General features: G+C 35.8%; 1 protein-coding gene across 2 annotated transcripts in view; it reads right to left on the bottom strand.

The window, feature by feature from the left end:
* The window catches only part of ULK4 (unc-51 like kinase 4), a 616362-nt gene that overhangs the window by 115056 nt on the left and 474368 nt on the right, over positions 1–26938 (bottom strand). For both annotated transcript variants that reach the window (XM_028107191.2, XM_028107192.2), the window contains exon 35: positions 5803–5988. In XM_028107191.2, coding sequence (XP_027962992.2) covers positions 5803–5988 — 186 coding nt within the window. The remainder of the gene's footprint in view (positions 1–5802; positions 5989–26938) is intronic.

Genomic DNA, 26938 nt, shown 5'->3' with positions numbered 1-26938 from the left:
GGGATGGGTTAGCCTGGTGATGAGTATTAAAGAGGGCACGTTCTCTGTGGAGCACTGGGTGTTATGCACAAACAATGAATCATGGAACAGTACATCAAAAACTAATGATGTAATGTAACGTGATTAACATAACAATAAAAAATTTAAAGAAAAAAATAAAACGTTATTCCACTAAAAAAAAAAAAAAAGCTGGGGGCATCACATTGTCCAATATCAAGCTATATTACAAAGCAGTGATCACCAAGACAGCATGGTACTGGCACAAAAACAGACATACAGACCAATGGAACAGAATAGAGAGCCCAGATATGGACCCTCAACTCTATGGTCAAATAATCTTCGACAAAGCAGGAAAAAATATGCAATGAAAAAAAGACAGTCTCTCCAGTAAATGGTGCTGGGAAAATTGGACAGCTATATACAGAAGAATGAAACTCGACCATTCTCTAACACCATACACAAAGATAAACTCTAAATGGATGAAAGACCTCAATGTGAGACAGGAATCTGTCAAAATCCTAGACAAGAACATAGGCAGTAACCTCTTTGACATCAGCCACAGCAGCTTCTTTCAAGATTCATCTCCAAAGGCTAGTGAAACAAAAGCAAAAATGAACTTTTGGGACTTCATTAAGATAAAAAGCTTCTGCACAGCAAAGGAAATAGTCAACAAAACAAAGAGGCAACCCACAGAATGGGAGAAGATATTTGCAAATGACACTACAGATAAAGGGCTGGTATCCAAGATCTATAAAGAACTTCTCAAACTCAACACCCAAAAAACAAATAATCAAGTCAAAAAATGGGCAGAAGACATGAACAGACACTTCTCCACAGAAGACATACAAATGGTTAACAGACACATGAAAAAATGTTCATCATCATTAGCCATCAGGGAAATTCAAATCAAAACCACATTAAGATACCACCTTACACCAGTTAGAATGGCAAAAATTGACAAGAAACAACAAATGTTGGAGAGGTTGTGGAGAAAGGGGAACCCTCTTACACTGTTGGTGGGAATGGAAGTTGGTACAGCCACTTTGGAAAACAGTGTGGAGGTGCCTCAAAAAATTAAAAATAGAGCTACCCTATGACCCAGCAATTGCACTACTGGGTATTTACCCCAAAGACACAGATTTAGTGAAAAGAAGGGCCATGTGCACCCCAATGTTCATAGCAGCAATGTCTGCAATAGCCAAACTGTGGAAAGAGCCAAGATGCCCTTCAACAGATGAATGGATAAAGAAGATGTGGTCCATATATACAATGGAATATTACTCAGCCATCAGAAAGGATGAATACCCAACTTTTACATCAACATGGATGGGACTGGAGGAGATGATGCTAAGTGAAATAAGTCAAGCAGAGAAAGTCAATTATCATATAGTTTCACTTATTTGTGGAACATAAGGGATAGCATGGAGGACATTAGGAGAAGGAAGGGAAAAATGAAGGGGGAGGAAATCGGAGGGGGAGATGAACCACGAGAGACTATGGACTCTGAGAAACAAACTGAGGGTTTTAGAGGGGATGGGGATGGGGGGATGGGTTAGCCCGGTGATGGGTATTAAGGAGGGCATGTACTGCATGGAGCACTGGGTGTTATACGAAAACAATGAAGCATGGATCACCACATCAAAAACTAATGATGTATTGTATGGTGACAACATAACATAATAAAATTAAATTAAAAAAAAAAGAACTGAGTTTCAGGATAGGCAAGTTCCAGGCCTCAGCTGAGCTGAATGGGCCTCAGAATCCCTGACTGTGTTTTACACAACTTGAACCCACCACTGACTGACCCAGGGTAATTTAGAAAGCTTTGGGAGATTTTAAAACATGCCTCACAGATGGCTGGCCTGCAAACATGGTGGGCATTCCTGCGTAGCTAAGTCAGAGACATCAGGGTGACAGTGACTTGCAGAGCTTTCCTCTATGAGATGGTACAACTTGGGATAGGACTCTTGGGACTGTCCAGGCTGTTTTTCTTGTTAAGCAAACAGTCCTCATAACTTCACCCTTGAACATCTTTGTATCTTGTTTTCTAAATGAAAAGAAAGAAAACTCCGGGAAAAGTTCCATGGTTCCTTGGAGGAATGGCTAACTCCAGGGCTGCTGCAGAAAAAAGGTAGAAGATGAACCTGGAATATCATGTTATGATGGAAAGTGCTCAATAGAGAGCCCAGAAATAAACCCACACTTACATGATCAGTTAATCTACAACAAAGGAGGCAAGAATATACAATGAAGGAAAGACAGTCTCTTCAGTAAATGGTGCTGGGAAAACTGGACAGCTACATGCATAAGAATGAAATTGGGCCATTTTCTTACACCATACCCAAAATAAACGGATTCAGGACCTACATGTGAGACCTAAAACCATAAAAATCCTAGAAGAAAACACACGCAATAATGTCTCTGACATCAGCTATAGCAACACTTTTCTAGATGTCTCCTGAGGCAGGGGAAACAAAAGCAAAGATACACTATTAGGACACCACCAAACTAAAAAGCTTCTGCAGAGCAAAGGAAACCATCAACAAAACAAAAAGGCAATCTATTAAATGAGAGAAGATATTTGCAAGTGATACATTCGATAAGAGGGTAATATCCAATATATTTAAAGAAGTCACACAACTCAACACCAAAAAACCAATTTGATGAAAAAATGAGCAAAGGACCTCAACAGATATTTTTCCAAAGAAGACACACAGATGCCCAACCATACAAGTAAAGATGCTCAACATCACTCATCAACAGGGAAATGCAAGTCAAAACCACAATGAGACACCATCTCACACCTGTCACAATGGTTAGAATCAAAAAGACAAAAAATAAGTTTTGGTGATGAGGTAGAGAAAAGGGAACCCCAACCTCTTGTGCACGTTGGATGTCAACTGGTATAGCCACTGTGGAAAACAGTATGGAGGTCCCTGAAAAAATGAGAAATACCATATGATCCAGTAATTCCACTACTGGGTATTTAACCAAAGAAAAGGAAAACACTAATTTGAAAAAGATAACAGCAGAACATTCTGAATAATTTTATGCTCATAAATTCTGAAACTAGAAGAAATGGACAAATTCTTTAAAAAGTAACAAAACTCAGCTAAGGTAAACACCTTAACAGTCCTATAATCATTAAAGAAATTGAATTCATAATTTAAAAATTCCCAAAAAGCAATCTCCTGGCCTAAATGATTTCACTGGAGAATTCTACCAAATATTTAATACCAATTGCAGCCAATTATTTATAATAGCCAAGATACGGAAGCAACCTAAGCATCCATTGATAGATGAATGGATAAAGAAGATGTATGTGTCTGTGCATGTGTGTTTGTATATATATGCATACACACTATGAATATACAATGAAATATATATATGCAATATATACATATTTATACAAATATATATACTCTGCCATAGAAAGAATGAAATCTTGCCATTTGCAACAGCATGGATGGACCTAGAGAGTATTATGTTAAGCAAAATAAGTCAGACAGAGAAAGAAAACTACCACATGATTTTACTTATATGTGGACTCTACAACACGCAATAAAACAAAAACAGAAACAAACTCAAATATAGAGAACAAACTGGTAATGGCCAGGGGGAAGAGGGGCGGGGGTGGGCGAAATAGCTGAAGGGGTTTAAGAAGTACCAACTTCCATTTATAAAATAAATGCATCACAGGGATGAAAAGTACAACATAGGGAATATAGGCAATAATTTTAAAAAACTTTGTACGGTGACAGAACCACATTTATTGTGGTGAACACTGTAATGTATAGAAGGAATTGTTGAATTGCTATGTTGTACACCTGAAACTAATCATAACATTGTCAACACTTCAATTACAAAAAGAGAATACACACGTGATTACAAAAAGAAAAAAGATGGAAGTGCTCAAAAAAAAATGATGGGGGCATGTCAAAAGACACAGTCCCCCCAGAAGAGGTTCTCACTGGCCACATAATAGAAAGCAGTGGATTACAACACACTGAATAAAAGAAAATGCCATGAGTCTATTGGATAATAATAAAAAGACAAAAAAAAAAAATAAGTGGAGCAGAAAAGGTAGAAACCACCCAAATGTCCATCAACAGATGGAAAGATAAATAAAATGTGGTCTATACACACAATGGAACATTTTTCAACCTTAAAAAGGAAGGAAATTCTGGCACAGGTTACACCATGGATGAACCCCAAAGATACTACACGAAGTGAAATAAGCCAGACATAAAAGGGCAAATATTGTATGCTTCCACTTATAGGAGGGACTGAGAGTAGACAAATTTATGGAGACAGAAATTAGAATGCACACAATACCACTGAACTGTATAATTAAAACTGGTTGAGATGGTAAATTTTATGTTATATATATAAATAATATTTATATATAATATACGTAATATATATTGTCTTATATATAAACATATATGTTATATATACAATAATATATATTACCTCAATTAAAAAATGAAAAAGGATGAGCAGTATCAGAAACAACTTCTGTTTTTACATATACAGGTCAAAGTCACTTGGATTTAACTTTCTTCCCCAAACAGAATCTAATTGGCCCTATAGGTGGCATGTCAGAAACTGTAAAGAAATCATTTCAGGGTAAATCTCTATCTCTCTTCTAATCTGTCACCCATAACCTGCCCTATAGATTTAGCTGGGTCACGCACTACAGTTGTCTATCAAACTGGCACAAAAGTTGTCTTGAATATAAGTCTCTGGGGGCATCCGTAGCCTCCACTGCCAACGGACTCCTCAAGATATCTGTATCTAGAGGTAAACACAGACTGACAAGCCAGAACATGACATAGACGAATGGGACCTCCACCCCTTCATTAATGTCAACAATAGCTACAATATATAATGGCTTTCCAAACCAGCAGAATAATAGCTACTGTAAAAAGAAAATGAGTCAGTTTTCAAAAGTACTTTCCAATAAACATCAGCTATAGACATTTGTAAAATATAAAACAAAACCGATGGGGCAAAAGGAAATTTTTTCCTTAAAGTAGAATATTGGGAGTTAGAAATGTTGGAAGTCAGAAGATCTCCATCTTGCAACCATTGCAACATTAAAAATAATGGCTGCCATCGACTAATCCCAGTGATCAAAATTAACATCACCAGTGAAGGGGCAAACAGACGTCATGAGCCTCTGGGTGTGAAGGAGTGAGAAAGACACAATTTCCCTTCTGGGGTTTTCCTGAATCTAATCATCACAAAACATTACACAGACCCAAACTGAATGAGAGCCTACAGAACACCCAGCCTATATTCTTCAAAAATGCCATGCAAGATGAAGAAAGGCAGCAGGACTAGTCCAGATTAAAGACAAGTGTCTACCAACATATGTGATCCTGGACTGGATCCTGTACCAGGAAAAAAAAAAAAAAGCTATAAAAGACATTATTGGAGCAATTGACAGAATTGGAATATGGATAGCCCATCAGTAAAAGAAGGGTACCAATGTTAAATTTCTTGATTTTGATTACTGTGGTGAAAAGAACATCCATTTTGTTAGAAAATATACATTTAATGCCTTAAGGGGTGAGAGGGCACAATGTCTCTAATTTATTCTTCAACAGTTCAGGAAAAAAAAAATACGTGTATATGCAGATAGACAAGCAGAACGCAATAAATGTTATCAAGAGGTGACCGCCGAGAAAGGCACCCAGGAATTCTTTTACTGAAATCCGGTGGAAGAAAATCACTACTCTCTTCCATCAGCTGCCACTGAAGCCACCCACCCTGGCCCCAGTTTCCGTAGGGACTCACCATTCTTCTGAGAATCTTCAACAGAAGCTTCTGCTCTTTTGGGTCCTCCTTAGATGTCAGTAAATCGGCAAAGTTCTCTGCATTTTCAGGAGACAGGCTGTCTGGGTTTTCCCCTCCATACAGCTGAACCAGTATGGACAGACATTTGGATGACACTTCAAAAATTTCAGGATCCTCATTTGGAAGCTGCAAATTAACAAACAGGACTACTTAAGTTAATTGAGGACAGTGCTGGTATTCCTCAAGAAACACAGGAAAATTTGGCTCAAAGGGAAGAATGTCAGTCTAAGTGAGTACAAAGATTGACTAACTCAGGATTTTTTTAAATCTCTTTCAAAATGCATACAATGAGCCAAGGCTAATAGCATGAAATCAGAAGAAAGTCCCTCAGTCCTTTCTTTAATCCATAGTAAAGAAAAGCCTGTAACAAGCAGAGGACCAGCATATATTTTATATGCATTCCTAATATGTGAATATATTCACACAGGCGTGTGTGTCCATCTGTAGGAATGGAAATAGCCTGAATTTTCGGGAGCACGACCCAACCATTCTTGCTTACTATCGACTTGTTTAGGAAAAATCTACTTCCTAGGAGACACAAAGGAACATTCTGAACTTGTCCGTGTCCAAATTATTGACTAAACCGGTGGGACAGAAAGCATTGTTTCTGTTCTGTATTAAAAGGTATAGTATGAAATAATAATCATCATCCTTCAAAGCATCTTAAAATAAAACTTTAAAAATGGAAAGGTTATTGGTAAGAGCTTGAGATGCAATTCCTGTGCCATTTACTCATTTAACATGTAGAATGCAAGGATTTTTAGTATATGCTGAGTTGTGCAACCATCACCACAATCAATTTTAGAATTTTTTTTCATTATCTGAAACATGAAATCATACAAAAATAGGATCCTTTGTGATTGGCTTCTTTTACTTAGTATAATGTTTTCAGAATTCATCCCTGCTATAGCATATAACAGTATTTCTTTTTATTGTTTAGCATATAAACATCCTGTTGTATGAACAGACCACATTTTGTTTATCCATTCATCAGTTGATGAACATTTGGGTTGTTTTCACTTTCTGGCTATTATGAATAATACTGCTGTGAACATTTGTGTATAAGTTTTGGTGCAGACTAGGTTTTCATTTCTTTTGGGTGTATACCTAGAAATGGTTGCTGGGTCATATGATAATTCTATGTCTAACCTTTTGAGGAACTGCCAGACTGTTTTTCAAAGCTGCCATTAGCACCAGCAACGTAGGAGGGTTCCAGTTTCTCCACATTCTCACCAACACTTGCTGTTATCTGTATGTTTAATTACAGCCATCCTAGTAGGTACAGAGTGGTAACTCACTGGTTTTCATTTGTACTTCCATAATGACTAATAATGGGGAGCAGCTTTTCATCTGCTTATTGGCCATTTGTACATCTTCTTTGGAGAAATGTCTATTCAGATCCTTTGCCCTTTTATAAAATGGGTCATCTGCCATTTTATAACCAAGACTTAGTATTCTTTATATATTTTAAAAACAAGTCCCTTAGCAGATTTTCAAAAATGTTTTCCTATTCTGTGGGTTGTCTTTTCACTTTCTTGATAGTATCCTTAAAGCACAAAATATTTTATTTTGATGAATCCAAATTCATCTATTTTTTTATTGTTTGTGATTTTGGTATCCTACCGAAGAAACCATCACTTACTCCAATGTTCTGAGATTTATGCTTCTAAGAATTTTTAAAATTTTTAGCTCTTACATTTATTTTTTCTTCTAAGAATGTTATAGTTTTAGCTTTTACATTTAGATCTTTGATCCATTTTGAGTTAATTTTGAATATGGTATTGCAGGGGTCCAACTTCATTTTTTGCATGTGAATTAATCTTTTATTCTGAGATATCTGTAGGTTCGTATGTAGTTGTAAGAAACAGTACAGAGAGATCTCATACATATTTCACCCATTTTCCCCAATGGAAACATCTTCCATAACTAAAGTACAATAGCACAACCAGGAAATTAACATTGATATAATCCACTGAACTTATTCAGATTCTACTGCTTTTACACGTGTGTTGTGTGTGTATACATATATATTTAGTTCTATGCCATTTTATCACATGAGTAGATTTGGCAACACCCACTACCTTAAGATAAAGAACAATTCTATCATAAAGATTCTTTTCATAGCAAAAGCCAGCTCTCTCCCTCCTCCATGTCTAATTCCCGGCAACCACTAACCTGTTGGCCATTTTGTCGTTTCAAGTAAGTTACATAAATGAAAGCACATAGTACATATGGCTTTCTTCACTCAACATAATTTCTTTGAGATTCATCCAAGTTTTTGTGAGTATCAACAGTTCATTTCTTTTTATTACTGAGTTGCATCCCATGGTATGATGTACCACAGTTTAACTACTTACTCCTTAAAGGAAATTTGAATTATTTCCAATTTGGAGCTATCCCAAGTAAAACTACTATGAGAACATTTGTGCAAGTTTTTATGTGAACATAAACTTTTATTTCTCATTGACATAAATGCCCAAGAGTACATTATTGGGTTGAATGGGAGGCTCATGTTTAGGTTTTTAAGAAACTAGTGAACTGTTTTCCAGAATGGCTGTACCATTTTACAATTTTATATTCCTAGAAACAATGTATAAGAGATCCAGTTTCTCAGCATCTTTACCAGCATTTGGTGTTATCAGTATTTTTTATTTTAACCACCCTAATACGCAGGTGGTGATAGCTCATTGTGGTTTTAATTTGCATTTCCCTACTTGCAACTGACAGTGAATATCTTTTCATCTGTTCATATCTTTTGTCCTTTGCTAACTGGATTGTTTGTTGCTTTATTTTTGATATTTCAAAGTTCTTTAGATATTCTAGATATGACTTCTTTTTCAGATATGTGGTTTGCAAACATTTTCTCCCAGTTCATAGCTTGTCTTTTCACCCACTTTATTCTTTTGCAGAAAGAAAATTTTAATTTTGATTAGGTCCAATTTGTGATTTTATTTCACTGGGATTGTGCTTTTGGTATCAAGTTTAAAAACTCTTCGCCTAGCCCTCAGTCCTGAAGATTTTCTATTTTTTTTCCTAAAAGTTTCAAAATTTACATTTAAATAAATTTTTGAATAAAATATGAGGGTTAGGAAGAGGTTCTTTATTTATTTTTGCCACCAAATGAACAATTATTCCAGCATCATTCTTAAAAATTGGTTTCTCCACTGAATTATTTTCACATCTTCATTAAAAAATCAGTTGGGCGTGTTTGTGTGAGACTGTTTCTGAGTTCTCTACTCTGTTCCATTGATCTCAGTGTCTATCTCTCCACCAATAATAATACACCATCTTGTTATTGCAGCTATATAATAAGTGTTAACACCAGGTAGAGTGTTTCCTCCAACTTCATTCTTTTTCAAATTATTTTAGCTATGCTAAGGCCCATTATTTTTCTACATAAATTTTAGAATAAGCTTGTCTATTTATTAAATACTTTACTGGAATTTTAATAGGAATTGACTTAAAATTGTCCATGAAACTGGCAAGAACTGACATTTTTAGTCTGTTGAGTCTTCTAATGCAGTAACATGCAATGTCTCTCCATTTAGGTATCTCTTCTTTGATTTCTTTCATCACAAGTTTGCAATGTCAAGGATATAGATTCTGTATACATTTTATTATATTTATATCTTAGTACTTAATTTTCTTTGCAAATTATAAATGGTGATTTTAATATTTGTTTCCACACGTTCGCTGTCATAATAGCAATACAACTGATTTTTGTTTGGTGATTTTGGATCCTGCAACCTTGCTGAACTCATGTATTCATGCTAAGAGTGTTTCTGTAGATCCCTTTGAATTTTTTATATAGACAGTTGTGTCACATGCAAACAGGGATAGCTTTTGCTCTTTCTTTCATACAGTATGTCTTTTATTTCTTTTCTTGCCTTACTGTACTGATTAGAACTTCCAGTACTACAGTGAATAAAAATGGGGGGAAGCAGACAGATGCCCTTGCTTTGTTCTCAATTGAAGAGAAAAAGGATTCAGTCTTTTACCATTAAGTATGATGTTAGGTGTAGGTTTTGCATAGATGCCCTTTATCAAGTTGAGGAAGTTCCCCCTCTAATTCTAATTTGATGAGAACTTTTACCATGAGTGCTGGCTTTGTCAAATACCTTTTTCTGTAATAATTGATATGATCATGTGATATTTCTTCTTTCACTTCTTTATATGTTAGAATACATTGCTGCATTTTTGGACACTGAACAAGCTTTGCAAATGCAATAAATCCTGCTTGGTCATAGTATTAATTCTTTTTATACACTGGTGTATACAATTTGCTAATATTTTTTCGAAAATGTTTGTATCTAAGTTTATAAGAGATATTGTAGGTTTAGGTTATATTTTGTTTTTGTAGGTTTTTTTTAGTTTAGCATCAGGGTAATAGTATCTTCATAAAACTCCCCTTAAAATTGGTATTAAAAACTCTTTCAATGTTCGGTTGAAATCATCTAGGCCAGGAGATGGCTTTTCCAGAATTTTTAAATTACAAATTCAATTTCTTTAATGATTTTAATGAGTATCGGACTATTAAGGTGTTTATCTTAGCTGGGTTTTGGTACTTTTTAAAGAATTTGTCCATTTCTTCTACTTACAAAATTTATGAGCATAAAATTATTCAGAATATTCCACTATTATCCTTTTAATGACTGTGGATCTATACTGACATTTCCTGTTTCACTCCTTCTATTGGTAATTTTGTCTTTTTTTAATCTTTGTTATTTTGCTAGAGATTTTTCAATTTTGTTAAGTGTCAGGTTTTTGCTTCATTGATTTTTCTGTATTGTTTTTCTTTTTTCAATTTCACTAATTCCTGGTTTTATCCTTATTATTTCCCCCCTTTTGCTTGCTTTGGGTTCATTATGCTGTTCTTTTTCTAGTTTCTGGAGGTAGAAACTTGATTATATTATTGATTTAAGATCTTTCTTCTTTTCTAATGAAAGCTTTTGTTACTATAAACTTTCCTCAGTAGTGCTTTAGCTGCATTCTACATATTTTTTTTTAAAGATTTATCTATTTTAGAGAGAGAGAGCAGATGGGGAGGGGCAGATGGAGAGGGAGAGGGAGAGGAAGAACCCTCAAGCAGACTCCCCCCTGAGCATGGAGCCTGACATGGGGCTCAGTCCCAGGACCCTGACATCATGACCTGAACAGAAATCAAGAGTTGGATGCTTAACCAACTGAGCCACCCAGGTGCCTCTGCATTCTACATATTTGATGTTTTCTTTTTCATTCAGTTTTATGCATTTAAAAAATTTCCCTTGTGAAATCCTTTTTGACCCATGAATTATGTAAAGGGTGTTTTCTTTTTAAGTGTTGGAAATTTTCCTATGGTCTTTTAATTACTGACTTCTAGTTTGATTTCATTATGCTCAGAAAATCCATTCTGTATTACTTTATTTTACATTTGTTAAGGTTTATTTTATGGCCCAGGGTGTGTGAATGTTCCATGGGTACTTGAAAAAAATATGTATTCTGTAGTTGTTGGATAGGGTGTTCTATAAATGTCAATTATATCCTGTCGATTGTTTTGTTCAATTTTTCTATATTCTTGATGATTTTCTGTCTAGTTCCTCTATTAATTGCTGGAGAGTGGAGTTTTGAAATCCACTGTAGTTGTGAATCTATTTATCCTTTTAGCACTACCATTTTTTTGCTTCATGTACTTTGCAGTCTTGTTGTTTGGTATTCATACATTTGAAATGGTTGTCACCTCAGTGGGACTGCCCTTATCGTTATGCAATATCCCCATCTCTAGTAATTTTTCCTGCTCAGAAGTCTACTTTATCTGATGTTAGGAAAGCCAGTCCTGTTTTTCTAAAAATAATATTTGCATAGTACATACTTTTCAACCTTTACTTTCAACCTATTAAATGAGGTTTTTATAGACAACATATTGTTAAATCGTGTTTGTTATCCATTCTAGCTATCTTTGTCTTTAATTGGTGCATTTAAACCATTTACATTTAAGGTAAATATTAAGATGCTAGGGTTTAAGTGCAATATGCAATTTTATTATTAATCTTCTGTATTTTTCCTCTGTTTCTTGTTACTCTGATTTCCCTCCCGTTTTTTTAAACCTTTCTGTGGGCTACTTGAACATTCATTTTATGGAAGTAAAAGAGAACTTTAATTCCCAGTAGTAGTTTCCTAGGAGACCATAACAAAGTACCACAAACAGGTGGCACAAAAAATAGAAATTTGTTGTCTGACAGTTCTGGAAGCTAGAAGTCTGAACCAAAGGGAAAGGCCACACTTCCTCTGAAACCCATAGCAGATTCCACCCTTGCTTCTTACTACCTTCTGGCAATCATTGGCATTCCTTCACTGGTAGCTGCATAATTCCAATCTCTGCCTCTGTCATCGTATGACATTCTCCCTGTGGGTCTGTCTGCACATGGTTGTCTTCTTCTAAGAACACCAGTCATATTGGATTAGAGGCCCACTGTACTTGACAATGACCTCATCTTAACTAATTACATCTGGAACAACACTATTTCCAAATAAGGTAAAATTCTGGCATACCAGGAGTTAGGACTTCAATTGTGGGGGACACAATTCAACCCATAACACTTCTTATCAACTTTGTTCCTTCTGTGCTCAGCTGTTTATTTTTGTTTTGTTTTGGTTTTTTTTGCTTCTTGCAGTTATGCTTTCCCAAATGTCTAGCCACCTTTGGTTTTTTATTTTATGAATGAAAGATTGGGCAGATTATTATAGGCAGCTGGTATGGATTTCTTCTGCATTTGTATATATCTGTTTCTTCAGCTGGCTTCCCCAGTCTGTGTTCTTCGGTTTCTCAAATTCCACAATGCTTATTCCTAGGCCCTGACCCCATAGTAGAAATCACATCAGATAGACAGGTCATCCTCTTTACAGTACAGTTCTTGACTTTATGCTGGAAAAAAGTGGAGCAAAATGGATAAGGGGAGGGGTCTGATCGGTCTGCCTCTTCTAAATGTTAATCTTCAATTAGCCTGGGAAATGCCATAGGGCCTTTATCAGTTTTTCACCTCATTCTGAGTTTATAGATCTTCTGCATCTTTTCCTACCTTCTGGTTAGTTTTCTCCTATATATATGCTGGGTAATAGGTCTCTTAACTATTTCAATTCAGTCCCATCTGCTTTCTATCATCTAGTAATTGCACAAAATTTCTTTTCCATTAATAGATTCTCTTTCCGTTCTCCCAAAATTTTAAGATGTATTCAATCCTTTCTCTATTTTTATAGATTGTGGGTACTTGGTGAGGTAGGCACAGGTCTTCAGGCTTTATTTCAATCTACTTTAACATTTCTTCATTTTTGAGTTAATTTTGCTTCATTGTTCAAATAATTGGAGGCTGTTATCATAAAGTAACATTTTCAAGGTGGCTTATTTCTTGGATAATTGTAAAGCTCATAGTGTTTGTAGGGGTTTTTTAGTGCCCCTCACCCCCAAAAAAGACTGTGAAGGTATAAAAATCCGCCCCCCCCACCATCTTCTCTAGAATAACAGGGAAAGGACAGACCCAGTTGCACACAATAATAAATCAGCAGACAAATACACAGAACGATGCTTTTTAAGACACTGGGCTTTAGGCAAAGCAGGACAGTGATGCCCAATGGATGGAAACCAAGCGAGATGAGTTCTACTCTCATAGCAGATTCCTTGAGTTAAGGAGATATTATGAGTTAAAAGTCTCAGAAATCCAAAGCAGCTAGAGCTCACAGGACAAACTATCAGAGAGAACACAGCAGGGAAATGGGCCCACTCAAAAAGAAAGATCACCTGGAGAGCGATTTATCCATTAGATAAAATAAATGGATGATTAAGGACTTTCCTATAAAGAAAACTCCAGGCCCAAATGGCTTTACTGGCCAATCCTACTAAACATTCAAGGACGAAGTAATACCAATTCTATACAAACTCTTCCGGAAAACTAGAGAAAAATCAACACTTCCATACTCATTCTATGTGGCCAGTATTACCCTGATATCAAAACCAGACAAAGACCTTCCAAGAAAGAAAACTACAAACCAATAGCCCTTAAGAATATGAGTGAAAAAATCTTCAACAAAATGTTAGTAGACCATATCCAGCAACATATTAAAAGGATCACAGGGATGCCTGGCTGGCTCAGTTGGTAGAACATGTGACTCTTGATCTTGGAGTCCTGAGTTCAAGTCCCACATTGGGTGTGGAGTTTACTTAAAGAAAAAAGATTTCGGTATGTCAGTTGTATCTCAATAAAACTGTATGTATATACATAATATATAAAAACTGACAATTCATAATAAAAAGACACAATCTAATTTCTAAAAGGGCAAAGAAAAGAGACATTTCTCCAAAAAATGTATAGAAATCAATAAGCAAAAGAAAAGATGCTCCACACTATTAGTCATCAGGGAAATACAAATTAAACCACCATGAGATACCATTTCACATACACTAGGATGGCTATAATTAAAAACACAGAAAAACCAAGAAGGTGAAAGACCTGTACAATAAAAATCTTAACACACTGATGAAAGAAATTGAATATGACACAAAATGGAAAGATATTTCATGCTCATGGATTAGAAGAATTAATATTGTTTAAATCTCCATATCATACAAAACAATCTACAGGTTCAATGCAATCTCTATCAAAATATCAATAGTATCTTTCACCAAACTAGAATGACTCTAAAATTTGTATGGAATCATAAAAGACCCCTAATAGCCAAAGGAGTCTTGAGAAAGAAGAACAAAGCTGGAGACATCATGCTCCCTGATTTCAAAACTACAGTAATCAAAACAGTATGGTACCAGTACAGAAACAAACATATAAATCAATGGAACCGGACAGAGAGCCCAGAAATAAACCCATGCTTATATGGTCAATTAATCCATGACAAAGGAGGCAGGAGTATACAATGGGAAAAAGAGTCTAATAAATGGTGTGGGAAAACTGGACAGTTACATGCAAAAGAATGAAAGTGGACCACTGCCTTAGCAGTACTTTCTGAATGTGTCTCCCGGGGCAAGAGAAACAAAAACAAAACCAAACTATTAGGACTACATCAAACTAGAAAGCTCTGCACAGCAAAGGAAACCATCAACAAAACAAAAAGGCAAACTACTGAATGGGAGAAGGTATGTGCAAATGATGTATTTGGTAAAGGGTTAATATCTAAAATATATGAAGAACTTATACAACTCAACACTAAAAAAAACAACTCAATTTAAAAATGAGCAGAGGACCTGAATAGACATTTTTCCAAAGAAGACCTATAGATGGCCAACAGACACATGAAAAGATGCTCAACATCACTAAACATCCCAGAAATACAAATCAAGACCACAATGAAATACCACCTCACACTAGTCAGAATGCCTAGTATCAAACAGGTAAGAAATAAGTTTTGCTTGAGGATAGGGAGAAAAGTGAACTCCTGTGCACTGCTGGTGGGAATATAAATTAGTACAGCCACTATGGAAAACATTGAGATTCCTCAAAAAATTAAAAATAGAAATACCATACAATCCAGTAATTTCACTCCTGGAAAAAAACGAAAACACTAATTTGAAAGGATATATGCACCCTCCATTGGTCACTGCAGCATTATTTACAATAGCCAACATATGGAAGCAACCTAAGTGTCCATCAATGGATGAATGGAGAAAGAAGATGTGGTATGTATACACAATGGAATATTACTCAGCCATAAAAATAGATTAAGTTTTGCTGTTTGGGACAACATGGATGGACCTAGAGGGTATTATGCTAAGTGAAATAAGTCAGACAGAGAAATACAAATACCATATGATTTCCAAAAAACAAAACAAATGAACAAATAACAAAACAACAAAAAGGAACAGAGTCATAAATCCAGAGAACAAATTGGTGGTTGCCAGAGGGGAGAGAGGTAGGGAGACAGGTGAAATAGGTAAAGGGGATTAAGAGGTACAAACTTCCAGTATAAAATAAGTCCTGACAGGGATGAAAAATGCAGCAGAGGACGCCTGGGTGGCTCAATCGGTTGGGTGTGTCTGCCTTTGGCTCAGGTCATGATCCTGGAGTCCTGGGATTGAGCCCCACGTCAGGCTCCCTGCTCAGGGCGGGAGCCTGCTTCTCCTTCTCCTCTGCCCCTCCACCTGCTTGTGCTCTGTCTCTGCCTCTCTCTCTCAAATAAATAGATAAAATCTTAAAAAAAAAAGAAAAAACAAAAACACAGCATAGGGAATACAGTCAATAACACTGTAATAACTTTGGTGACAGATGTTAATTACTGTTATCGTGGCATTTCATAATGTATATAATTGTTGAATCACTATGTTGTACACCGAAAACTAATATTATGTATCAACTATACTTTAATTAAAAACAATAAAATAAGAAAAAAGTAAACTACAAAACAATATCCCTCATGAACATGGATAAGTCAATCCATAACATCATATTAATAATTAAAAAGAAAAGCCATTGATCATCTCAATAGAAAGAGTATTTATCAATATTCAACATCTATTTCTACAAAAACTCAGCAAATGAAGATAGAAGGAAACTTCTTCAACCTGATAAAAGGTATGTTTCACCCCAAGATCAGACAAAGACAGGACATCTGCTTGACCACTTCCATTCAACATCGAATGGGAGGCTTTGGCCAGAGCAGTTAGGCCCTAGAAAGGGGCATCCAGATTAGAAAGGAGGACATAACTGCTTATTTGCAGAAGACATGATCTTTTCTGTAAAAAATCCAATGTAATTCACAAATAAGCTACTAGACCCCATAAATGAATATAACAAAGTTACAGGATTCAAGAACAACATACACAATCAACCGTACTTTTGTATGTAAGCAACAATAAAAAATCAGAATTAAACAATACCATGTACAGTATCACCTAAAAAATTGAAAAACTTAGATGTGACAGAGCGTAAAAGACCTGTATACTGAAAAATACAAAATATTGCCAAGGGGAATTAAAAAGGATCAAAATAAAGGGAGGGATCTATCTTATTCATGTCAGATGGTTCAATTTTGTTAAAATGACATTCCCTGCAAATAGGCTACAGATTCAATGCAATCCCATTCAGAATCCCAGTTTTGTTTGTTTGCTTGTTTTTTGTTTGTTTTGGTAGAAACTGACAAGCTGATTCTAAGTTTTATATGGACATAGGATAGCCAAAACAAATTTGAAAAAGAACAAAAGTTGAAAAACTAACATTACTGGTTTTCCAGACTTATCATAAAGGTGCTTGAACAATATGCCAAAACAAACTTCAATCTGTACCGTTTACCCCATATCAAAATTAACTCAAAATGGTTGACAACATAGGTCAATTCTAGTGCTAAGGTGGCCCAGAATGACCAGGGAACATCAATACTCAATGAAAGAAACCCAAGTCCTCAGGAATCTCTGAAAGTCATTTCATTCTTTTTTTTTAAAGATTTTATTTATTTTTATTTGAGAGAGAGAGAATGAGAGCTAGAGAGCACGAGAGGGAAGAGGGTCAGAGGGAGAAGCAGACTCCCCGCTGAGCAGGGAGCCCGATGTGGGACTCGATCCCGGGACTCCAGGATCATGACCTGAGCCGCAGGCAGTCGCTTAACCAACTGAGCCACCCAGGCACCCTCATTTCATTCTTATAAAAAAAAAAAGTGGTTGATAGACATAAATATAAGACTTAAAGCTATAAAATTTCAAAGAGAAAACTGGGAGAAATCATCTTGACCTTACATATGACTGCAAAAGCATAATTTACAAAAAGTAAAAAAGAAAGGTAAAATGAACTTCATCTAGATTAAAAAATTCTCTTTGAAAGACACTGTCTAATTCATAAAATGCTCAATAAAAGGTAGATATCACCACCATCAACCCCATCACGAAGTGTCCCTTCCTTTAAAGGAGATCCATGAAGAAGTGTTTTTTCAGACCCAAAGAGTAGAAAATGTTTCCTGACTCCAAGGAACTGTCTCCCTGCCAACCTCTCCCACTTTCTGGGCAATGTACATCTCATAAACGATTATATTTCCATTTCTGTGTGGCAACCAGAATTCTCAAGGCCAAAACCATGACCCAACTTTAGCAATTATGTTAGACTTCATACCTGTATAGAAACTTCACCCTATCTCATCTTCATTATTTTATTTATGTTTTCTACTTTATTTAGAATTAACAGACTTTAAAAAACCAAACATCTAATTAAGTTTGAATTTCAGATAAACAATAAATATTTTTTCAGTGAAAGTATGTCCACTTGGCATCTTGTATTTTACCTCTCAACATTAAAATTTACTGCAAACACTCTTATAGGCCAACTCAAACGCTTTATGGAAGAGATAATACATATATACACGCACACATAACTTAGCAATACCTCAAAGTAAACTTATAATTGAATTCTTAAAACTATTTTAAAACAATTAAAAATCACGGTTGTGTATCCCTTTATTCAATCTATCCAATACAATAAATGCATTTGAAAATTGTTCTCATTTTATATTGTATTTTAAAAATGCTGCCTGGAGGTAGTCAAAAATACATGAGAATATTTATTTTCAGAGAAGAGAACAAATTAACCAAGAAAGAAAAAAATAACTCCTTATAATGCAATGTTTTCTATTTTTATGCTGTTTAAAAGCACCTTGAGAACAGACTCCGTCTGTATTGTTAGGACATCTTTAACGAGATTTCACAATAGGCCATCAGTCCCTGTTCTTCTTCATTTTAACATATAACTCCTGCCCAAATTCAGCTAAAGAGGCAGCAAAAAATATCATTAAGCTGATAAATGGTGGTAATTCCAGATAACATCACCGAAGGAAACACTATTGCCCACAGTCTTGACATTGCCCCCTTGCCCTTGAGAAATAAGGATACTATTTAGTCTCATTGACCCCCCCAGGGAAATTATATTCCTAAAAGTGAATATTTAGAAGGAAGAAAATCTGCCACGACCATTATTGATTTAGTTGTAAGTCTATATATCACAGACCAGAGTACTAGGGTCAAAAAAAAAAAAAAAAAAAAAATCTGAAAACAAGTTTAAAGTCATAGGTAAGTCAAATTGGCCTTGACTTCTGGGGCTCCGGCACTGTCCTGCCTAACTTTTGTAACAAAACTTTACATCCTTGTCAATAACTACAGAATGGGGAAACAGAGCTCATTTAAAAACTCACAGCCAGTCAATATAGAAGGATATTCAAACAATTCTACTGAAGCTGCAAAGCTACAGAAACCACAGAAGGATTCAAGTGGATTTCACTGACACTGGATGACAGAAAGATGTTTGAGATTGCCACTCGAGAAGTAACCAGATGTTCCCTCATGCTTCCACTTGTGCTCCTTCCAATCTGTTTTCCACACAAAAGCCACAGTGGTTGTTTCAACTTTAATCAGATCATATCACTCCTCTTCTTAGAACCTCCAGTGACTTCTCCCTGCATTTAGAATACAGTCCGAATGCCTGGCAGTGATTCACAAGATCCTGAGCAATGAGACAGTGTGACTGCAGTGAATGTGCCAGAAGCCAGGCAATGCAGAGAGGAGAGCGAGAGGACACAGAGCCTACGAAACATGAGTTAGGTCCTCAATCACTGTGGGAACCACCACTGGCGGAGATACTCGTAGGGAGATATCATAGGCAGTAGCACAGGACATTCAGGTATGGAGTTCAGGGGACAGGTCATGACTAAAGATACACACTTGGGTGGCAGCCCATCCTTCCACCATGGGTGTGGAGTTGGGGAAGCTTTGCTTTAGGGAGGCCTCATCATCAGTTCTACCACCATTCCTCCTCAGAAAATTCAGGAATGCTTTATTCTGTGGTACTGTTGGATTTCTTCTCAGCTTCGGCTTCTCAAGGGCAAAGTCCTGGCACCATCTTGGAAGGCATATACTACACTACTTAGCTTCTGCATGTGAAAATTGGAGAAGAGCAAATGGGGGATCGAATGTGGAGCTGTTCATACAGCCTTTTGAAAATGCCCTGGTTTTTATCTCTTCCCCTGATGCCTGAGGTGCTGTGGGGTTTCAGTGGGAAGGCCAATGCCTGCCACCACGCTGTTTTTGGGCCAGGCTTCTTCTGCCCTAGTTTAATTCTTCTACAGTTTTCCTTCTGTCCTCCAGAAATATTTTTATCTTAATCTGCTACTGATTCCCATTTTCTCTTTCTCTTCTTTGTTATAAGTTACTTCTTTGTGAGTTCCTGCACTTTTCCTTGAAAGGCATCTTGTGAGAGACAGGAGAGGATCGTGTGAGAAAGCACAGTGGAAAGAGGCCATCCTGTTGAAGATTTTCACGGCAAACCTCACATTGATTCCATAGGATCATTTCAATGATCAATGAAAAAGTATGGATGGAATTATGACAAAAAATTAAGTTTGTATATGAATTTGGGAAGAATCTATATTTTTAAGTCTTACTACCAGGTACCCAGCATGTCTCCATTTATTTAGGTCATATATTATGTCTTTCAAAATGTTCTGAAGTTATGACATGATCTGAATTTTCTCGTTACATTTGTTTTGGGCCTTTTTTATGGGATGGTTTTAGTCACTTCTGTAAAAGGGACCTCCCCCCCATTTCTATTTCTATCAGACTAACATCAGCAGGAAGAAAAGTTGTTGTTTTTTTGTGCATGATATTATAATCCACCAACTTACTGAACTTTGCTTTTTAGTTCCAACAAATTTTTTGCTTCAATCTTTTTCTAGGTATAAAAATTTTACCAACTTAAGTAATGATCATTTTTAGACTTAATATTTCTCTTATCTCACAGCATTATCTATTAGCCCCCACCTCCTCGCCAATCACTGCTGACCATTAGTGGTAGTCTAAGCTATTCCTTTCTTTTTTTTAATTTTAATGAAATCGCCTTCAGCATTTATTCAAAATGTTTACTATTAATTTCTAGGAAATAACTTTCAATATGTTTAGAAGATTCACTCTGTCTTAAAGAGGGTTAAAAAATGAAGAATGGCTAGTTGAACCTTCTAGCATTATTATGACCATGTTTTTAATCTCCTTCAATTGCTTAAAATATTAAGTTATGCTTTTCTAGTGCTTGAACTTTCTTGAATTCCTGGATCAAACCCTATTTGGTTATATTGGTCCTTTAATATATTGGTAGATTTGATTTACTATTTCTTAAAAATTTTCTTAGCTATATTCATAAGTAAAAGTGGTTTGCAGTTGTTGTCTTATTTTAAAGTAGGTTATGGCATTAAACTTATTATAGTTTTATGAAAATGAACCAGAAAGCTTTCCATAGCTTTCTATACTCTGAATTAAACAGCACAGGAATGGTCTATTCCTTGAAAATTTAGAACTCACATGTAAAACCACCTAGACTTGTAATATTTCAATGATAATCTTGTAGATGAAAAATATCACATTACTACAATCCAATTGTCTGATGGGGTTTTTTTCATATTGTTTTTCTTTTGATAAGAAAGTAATGGAATTCTAGTATTTACCCCTCTAACTACTTGTGAAAGAAATCTTAGCAGGATAATAAAGAAAAAAAATATTCTTTCTTTCCCTGCAGCTACAAAAGAGCAGATTATATTCTGTGTCATAAAGTAGTCCTTGAAAAGATCATTTCTAATAAAGAAGTCTTGTAAGACATGTAGAAGACAGAAAGGGTGATCATGTCCTGTGAATTCAATGTTTAACTTTTAAAACAAATAATTCTGATTGGTTATCCTACCTAATAATGTTTGCTTTGATGATAATACTTACACTGACAACTGTGAGTTTCTACATGGTGTATATATACTTGTAAGATTTCTTTATTGGATTGGCATATTCCTCTTTTCCACCTACTTGTGGTAGAAACAAATTAGACCTTGTGGATTCCTATTTAAACAAAGAGGTTGAGACTTACACCATCAGTGTTCAAATTTAAGCACTTTTGAAGGTTGATATTTTTATCTATTCTGATACCAATTTTGGTAATTTATAATTTGCTATATAATCATCTACTTCTTTGTATTTTCAAAGTTAATGCCTTAATGTGATACATATTTCACATGTGTGTGGCTGTGTGTCCTTTTTCTAAACATTACGGCCACGGAATATGAAACATTATTTTTACCTGTTACTTGGACAAAGCAGTTTTAAAAAGACTCAGAAGATGTGGTGCTGGTGACAACAGAGGGAAACAAGTACACTTCTATACATTTAATTAGAATATAAACTGCTAAAATGTTTGGGAAGTTATATGGTAATGAATATTTATTGAAATTTAAAAGCACCTTTTAACCTAGCCATCTCACTTCTGGGTGCTTATCTAATTAAAGAAAATGCAGAAGTACTGAAAACCATACAAAGATGTGTATTGTATCATGTTTATAATAGCAAATAAGTGGAAACAACTTGAATGGCCAACCATCAGATGTTTGAATTGAATAATAGTACATTTATACTATGAAATACCATGCAGCTGTTAAAAAGAATGAGATTGATTTGTTAAGTATTGACTTGGAAAGATGTCCATATTATGGAGATAAGTAAAAAGTTATCAAATATTTGTATGTATACTATGGTCCCACTTTTAAGAATGAGAACTAAAACAAAACAAAAAATAAAATCAATGATATAAGCGCATGTGATTATAGGCAAAATGAAAATAATGCAAGAACACATGTCAAATGTATGCAATGTATACAAATGTATACAATGGCTACACTAGGGGATAGTTTAGGGGGAGACTTTAGTTTTACTTTAACCATTTCTATATTGTTTGAATTGTTATAATGTGCTTATGGCATCTTTTGTAATTCAAATATCTGAAAGTGTCAACTATACACATAGATACATAAATACAAGTATCTGTTATAAATCTGCCTTCCCTTCCCCTAAAATTTAAAAGACGGTAAATGTCCTGGGCACCCTCTGTAATGATCCTCAGGTACTGACATGAGGCAAATACAAGACTTGCTATAACCAAAAATAATGGCCGGAGAAAATGTGAACGGCTAAACATGCCTTTAACAGCTCCAATAACAGACTAGCACTTCTCATGACGGTCAACTAATGAACAAAGAAACTTGGAAATATTACTTTTTGGTTATAAGATTCAAAAATGTGTTAACAGAGGTATGTAGTTTAGAAATCTGTTAAAATTACTGTGTAGTGGGGGCACTCAGTCGGTTAAGTGTCTGACTCTTGATTTCAGCTCAGGTCATGATCTCATGGGTGGGGGGACTGAGCCCCATGTCGGGGTCCCTGCTCAGTAGGGAGTCTACTGGAGATTCTCTTACTCTGCCCATTCCCCCCTCAAGTGCTCTCTTTTTCTCACTCTCTTTCCTTCTCTCTAAAATAACTAAATAAAGCTTTAAAAAAAACACTGTGTACTGAATGCAGGATATTAAAAAATACCTGAAGTCCTCTTCATACTAAAATAATTCCTTTCTAAAAAGCTCATCTCTAAATAATATAGGTTTGAGTTAGAGAATGTACCCCAAAGGAAAAAAAGAATAAAAGATAATACATTTATCCCTAAAAAGGGTTTTTATTTCTATTAAAAGAATGGATATTTTAGAATAAAATTGTAAGACTAATAACATTTAAAAAACCACTTTCTAACAGTAAAAAACTTATCAAACCCGGCAATTTTTATAACTGGAAGAAGAAAATTCTCTGTATAAAATCAGTTAAACATAGTTATGGCTTTATTATCTAGACACTTAGCATGAATTCCATAAGGTAAAGTCTCAGCTTTATAAAGGGGGGTTCATTTATTCAAAGAGACTGATCCAGAATTAAAATTAAAATGAGATTGTTAGTCTAAAGTTTTACGCTGTCGGACTTTGTTGCCCTCAAAGCACCTTTACTGGGAGCTCTGCCCCATCTACCTTCATGATCAGCAAGGCACTGCAGAAAACTTGATCACTGGAGCTGAAGTGGCAGTTTTCCCACCAATAGAGCTGTTAGGGCAGCTAATTTTAGAGCTACAATGAAATTGTTGGAAATACCCCCGGGTACATTATTTTAGCACATTAATGAGGCTATTCACAAAGAGAGTTTATTACAATGAGATAGATGTTTATTAGATCAGTAATATGATTACAGAACATGCTGTATGGGAAGGGCCTCTGGGAGCCGTAGGCAGGATAATTTTGCAGGCATTAAACAAAACAAAAAAGCCAAACATCATTATCAAAACTGCTAACTGCACTGTATCACAGTTATGGGTAAATATCTACACTATTAAATATCCACATTATTTTCTTGCTTCAAGAATGATGCATACGCATACTTACTGAGTTTACACAAAATCAAAGACTTTGGTGGGGGGGTAGCAAAAATAAAACAAAGCAAACTCAGGGTGTTTACTGCTCATTTTAAATATGGCCCACTTCTAAAGACACCCAGGAATTGTATTTCAAGGCTGTAGACATAATGGGTTTTTCACTGCATGTTATTGTACTACTGAGTAATAAAGATAATACTAGCATCAATAATGATACAACGAAGATAAAAACAAACACGGAGGAAGGGGAACGGGAATTTACTATGTACTAGAAGTTCCTCAAGCATTGGTTCTTTGTCTTCCCAACAACCCTGTGACGTGTTAATACTTCCTCCTTTTTTGATGTAGAAATGGAGACTTACTAACTTCCCCATGGTCATCCATCTGGTGACCAACGAAACCAACTTCACTACAGGTAAATACACGGATGTTCAGAGATGACCAAAATGAATCATGGAAATGCCACCATGTCTGGCCAAACAGCCTCACATGAATGTCAAATCCATTAGATAACACTGTTTGGTTTTCCCCTTTGTGAAGATGCAATCATTTCTCTTTTTGTTGCTGTTACCTGTAAATGCACAGCTCCATGCATGTTATCAGGCTATTAACCCTACTGACAACAAAGCAACAGCAGTTTCCACGGTTTAAAAATCTAACACACATTTTAGGAGGCTAAGATATTTAAAGACCGGATTGACAAAGTAAAATGTAATTAGTATGACCTTGAAGTAGATCAGGTTTCTATATAGAGAGATACATAACATATAGATACTAGATAATATATCTGTATCATGTATCTATATACACATAAAATGCATGGCAAATTAGCTATTATCCATCAATGGAGTTTTTAAAAATTAATTAATTAATTTAGAGAGATAGAATGTGAGTGGGGGGAGGGGGAAAGGGAGAGAGAGAATCTCAAGGAGACTCCCTGCTGAGCGAGGAGCCTGTCGTAAGATTGATCCCACAATCCTGAGATCACCACCTAAGCTGAAATCAAGAGTCACTTAACCGACTACAACACCCAGGCGCCCCAATCTATGGAGTTTTCTTCATCAATCTCAAAAGAAACAGCATAACATATCTTGGATTTGTCTGTTTCTTTCTGATGAACCAGTGAAGAAAAGATGTTTTTCCATGAGGGAAACCAATCCTGAAAATGCTACTTTCTCTAGAGGATCACATAATATAAAAGCAAGGTTCTTCCAGTGTAACCCTTGGGGAATATATGAGAGAATACTGGAAGTCACTACTCATCTCCATTTCTGTGGTATAAAAGAATCACTATGGTTTCCTCCCCTCTTGTTCAGTTTTATTAGGAAGATATCAAATTAGATCAAAGAGATGATGCTTTTATAGGATATGCTTTGCTACTACTATCTCCTAGGACACAAACTACTACCAATTATTTAATGATACGGTGCAAAGAATAAACATAACCACTTATATTCAAAGCAATGGTTTTTTTTTTATAAGATATGCAGGTGCTACTCCCACTTAGCTAATAATTCTATGGCAAAAGATAAATAGAACCAATGAAACAAAATCTTAATAATATTTAATGTCTGAAATCTTTTACAAATCTGACAGATTAAGATGTACACCTTATTCCTAATAACACAATAATCCTGAATAAATCAAATATCTAAATGCCAAACAAACAAAATATGAAAGCACTAGAAGAAAATATGGGTGAATGTATTTATAACCTTGGAATAGGAAGACTTTAAAACATGACATAAAACTCAGAGGCGTGAAGGAAAACACTAAAAAATTTCACTACTAAAGGGAAACTATCTTTATAGCTAAAATACCAATAAAAACTAAAAATACAAAGAGAAAACGAAAACATATTTGTTATAACAAAATAAACTTAATATACAAAAAACTTTTAAAAGTCAATAGTAAGGGGCGCCTGGGTGGCTCAGTCGTTAAGCGTCTGCCTTCGGCTCAGGCCATGATCGCAGGGTCCTGGGATCAAGCCCCACATCGGGCTCCCTGCTCCGCGGGAAGCCTGCTTCTCCCTCTCCCACTCCCCCTGCTTGTGTTCCCTCTCTCGCTGTGTCTCTGTCAAATAAATAAAATCTTTAAAAAAAAAAATCAATAGAAAAAGGTAAACTAAGTAGAAATAAAGGGACAAAGATTACACTAAAGGGATTTCAAGAAAAAGACACACAAGTGGTTAACCCACAAAAGAGGAAAACTTCATTCACAATGAGGTGAATGCAAAACATCAAAGACCTACAATGTTTCATGTGTCAGAAAGGCAAAATGTTACCAAAAAAGTCAGTATCAGCAAGGCTGTGGAGAAACGGGCAGTTTCTATTTTACTGAGAATGAAAATTGGTACTCTACCTTTTGAGGAGGACAATTTGGCAATATATATAACAAAATTAAAAATTTATAACCCTTTCACTTAGCATATTAGACAGGATTCTCCAGAGACACAGAGCCAGTAGGAGATATGTAGGTATGCAGAAAGAGATTTATAATGAAGGACTGGCTCACATGATTATGGAGGCTGAGAATTTCCATAACCTGCCACCTACAAGCTGCAGGCCAAGGAAAGATGGTGGTCTAATTTCCATCTAAACCCAAAGGCCAGAAAGTTGTGGGGGGCGGGGGAGGGAGGGGCATGGTGTAAAACTTACCCTGAGTCTGAAAACCCAAGAACCAGGAGCTCCAATGTATGAGGGCAGAAGAATTTGGATGTCCCAGCTCAAGCACAGAAAAAATTCATTCTTCCTTTGTTTTTCTGTTCCATTTAGGCCCTCAAGCAATTGGATGAGGTCCACTCAAGCTGGTGAGGACAATCTGCCTTACTGAGCCTACCATGAAATGCC

Source organism: Eumetopias jubatus, unplaced genomic scaffold (genome assembly GCF_037043125.1).
Source record: "Eumetopias jubatus isolate StellerSeaLion01/CBP00866 unplaced genomic scaffold, mEumJub1_p1.0 scaffold_1, whole genome shotgun sequence".
Taxonomy (NCBI): Eukaryota; Metazoa; Chordata; class Mammalia; order Carnivora; family Otariidae; genus Eumetopias; species Eumetopias jubatus.
Note: the sequence above shows the minus strand (reverse complement) of the source record. Positions and strands in the feature narration are given on the sequence as shown.